The sequence below is a fragment of the Anneissia japonica genome, unplaced genomic scaffold (assembly GCF_011630105.1).
Source record: "Anneissia japonica isolate Jap-2015-1 unplaced genomic scaffold, ASM1163010v1 scaffold3180_len207689_cov159, whole genome shotgun sequence".
Taxonomy (NCBI): Eukaryota; Metazoa; Echinodermata; class Crinoidea; order Comatulida; family Comatulidae; genus Anneissia; species Anneissia japonica.
In genome coordinates, this window is record NW_022741082.1 from 131,564 (window position 1) to 133,831 (window position 2,268).

General features: G+C 31.0%; 1 protein-coding gene across 1 annotated transcript in view; it reads right to left on the minus strand.

Moving 5' to 3' along the window:
* Nucleotides 1-2,268, minus strand: part of LOC117118566 (methyltransferase-like protein 22) — a 12,332-nt gene that overhangs the window by 6,142 nt on the left and 3,922 nt on the right. Inside the window, exon 5 of the mRNA XM_033263180.1 lies at nucleotides 24-140. Coding sequence (XP_033119071.1) covers nucleotides 24-140 — 117 coding nt within the window. The remainder of the gene's footprint in view (nucleotides 1-23; nucleotides 141-2,268) is intronic.

The window sequence follows — 2,268 nt, forward strand, 5'->3', positions numbered from 1 at the left end:
TTGATACATAATGATAAGCATACCTTGGTGTTGCTGTTTAAACCAATCTAGTTCACGTACGATAGGTTTACATTTCTTCTCATTGACACAATTTCTTTCAACATTGTTTTGACAAGTTTCTAGGATTTGCCTTCCAACATCTTAAAGAAAATGTATCAATAATTATCTATATAAAAATGATAATAATAATAAATTGATTATAATTAATAAGAATAGTAATAACGTACATGAAAGAAACAACATTAGTGAGAAGGTAGCAAATCATGCCATGCTAATGTAATCCGCAGGTGGGCAAAGTGCGGTGCAACAGTGCGTTTTTTAGGCTGTGAAAATGAATTGCAAACCCTATGGGTGCAGCTCTCCAACCATCTTTGGCTTTAATCTGTAAAACATTAATAGCAAAAATTGAGCATAAAGTGGCCATAAAACAGTGGATGAAGGTTTTTGGAAGTGCACTGAAACACCAAACGAGTGGGTGTGGCCCTCGGAGTTGAATAAAAAATTCACTTTGGCACTCCGAGCCATTTTAATGCCATCCCTGCTATAATGGTACTGACAGCAATTTTATGATACAACATTTATTAGACACAGACAATATTGATTGCATATTAAGAAATTCCTTACTTGTATAACTGTATATAATACATAAAGACTATGAACATTTTGTTAATGATGATGATGACAAATAAAATAATAACAGAACTTTCCAAATTTAGAAAAAAAATGGTTACATTTGTGATGTGTAGTATTAATCAAGATGCTTGGCAATAAGGTGTGAGTGGGAGGAGATAAGAGGGCATTTTCCCACCGTATGGCAAGGGCCCCCACCCCCAGTGCCATTATTGGTATCTATCCATCTATTTCCAAAATCTTACATTACAAACGAATTCAAGTATACATTCACATAATACAAGAACAATGCAAATATATCATGAACTTGCAAAGAAGTGTATTCAACACAGCTTATCGCTCATTAATCATACTGAAAATATTATAACTGAAAAAGTTCATACTCATTCTTAAAAAGGTTTTTCCACATATATAAAAAAAAAAATTAATTTCAATTTATACTGAAACTTGTTCCATTTAAAACTTATTTTTTTCTTATTTATTTCAACATCATCCAAAAGTGACCAGTGTCGCCCATAACAGGATTGATACATGAAAATTGATACATAAAAATTTTATATACGTAATATAACATTAAATTCAAATATAGGTCTAAAAATAATTAAAAATATTAGAAATTCACTTGGTAATAGGAGTAAAAATAGTAGTAATTTTTTGACGGAAGCAGTTAAGACTATCAAAACATATATCTAAGGAAGGATTGAAACAGATAGAACTATATAACTTAGGAAGACGACAAATAAAACCATTTTTTGTAAGGTTAACTCTACCCGGTGGAACCCAAAATAATCCAGGGGATCTTAATCTATGCAAAGGAACTAGTATTTGAAAAAAAGAAGTGAAATCACAGTCAAAACTGGCATTTATGCATTTGTAAAGAAAAATAACATCAAAAATATTCCTTCTCTCTTCAAGTAAAGCCAACTTAGGACTTTTACGAAAATAGAACCTACAGAATTTATTTTGAATACGTTGCAACCTAACAGACTGTGCAGTTGAAATTGAATTAAAAATAATAGAACAAAACTCAAGATTACATCTAACTAAAGATTTATACAAAGTAATTAAAGCATTACCATCATCGATATGTCTGCAATGTCTCCATATGAATCCAAGGAGTCTGTTACTCTTAGCTACAACATAATCTACATGTTTACAAAAATTTAAAGAAGAATCAACAAATATTCCTAAATCTTTTTCAACGGCAACTTTTTCAAGAACAATATTATTAATTTTAAAATCAAATTGGATAGGATTTTTCTTTAAAGTAACAGACATAGTTCTACATTTAGAGACATTAACAGACATACCCCAGCTGCAACACCAGCGAACTAGACCATCCAGATCTGGCTGAAGGAGAACCTATCATTAACAGCAGAAATGACCCTAAAAAGTTTAATATCATCAGCAAATAATAAAAAATTAGAATAATTTGGAACAAAAGAAAAATCATTGATAAACAAAGTGAAAAAAGTGGTCCCAAAATAGACCCCTGGGGGACCCCTGACAATACAGTTAGCCATTCAGATGAACAACCATCAATTGTAACTTTCTGTTGTCTAGCATATAAATAATCAGAGAAAAAAGCTAAAATATTATCAGAAAAACCAAACTTACTAAGTTTGTAAAACTGTTAAG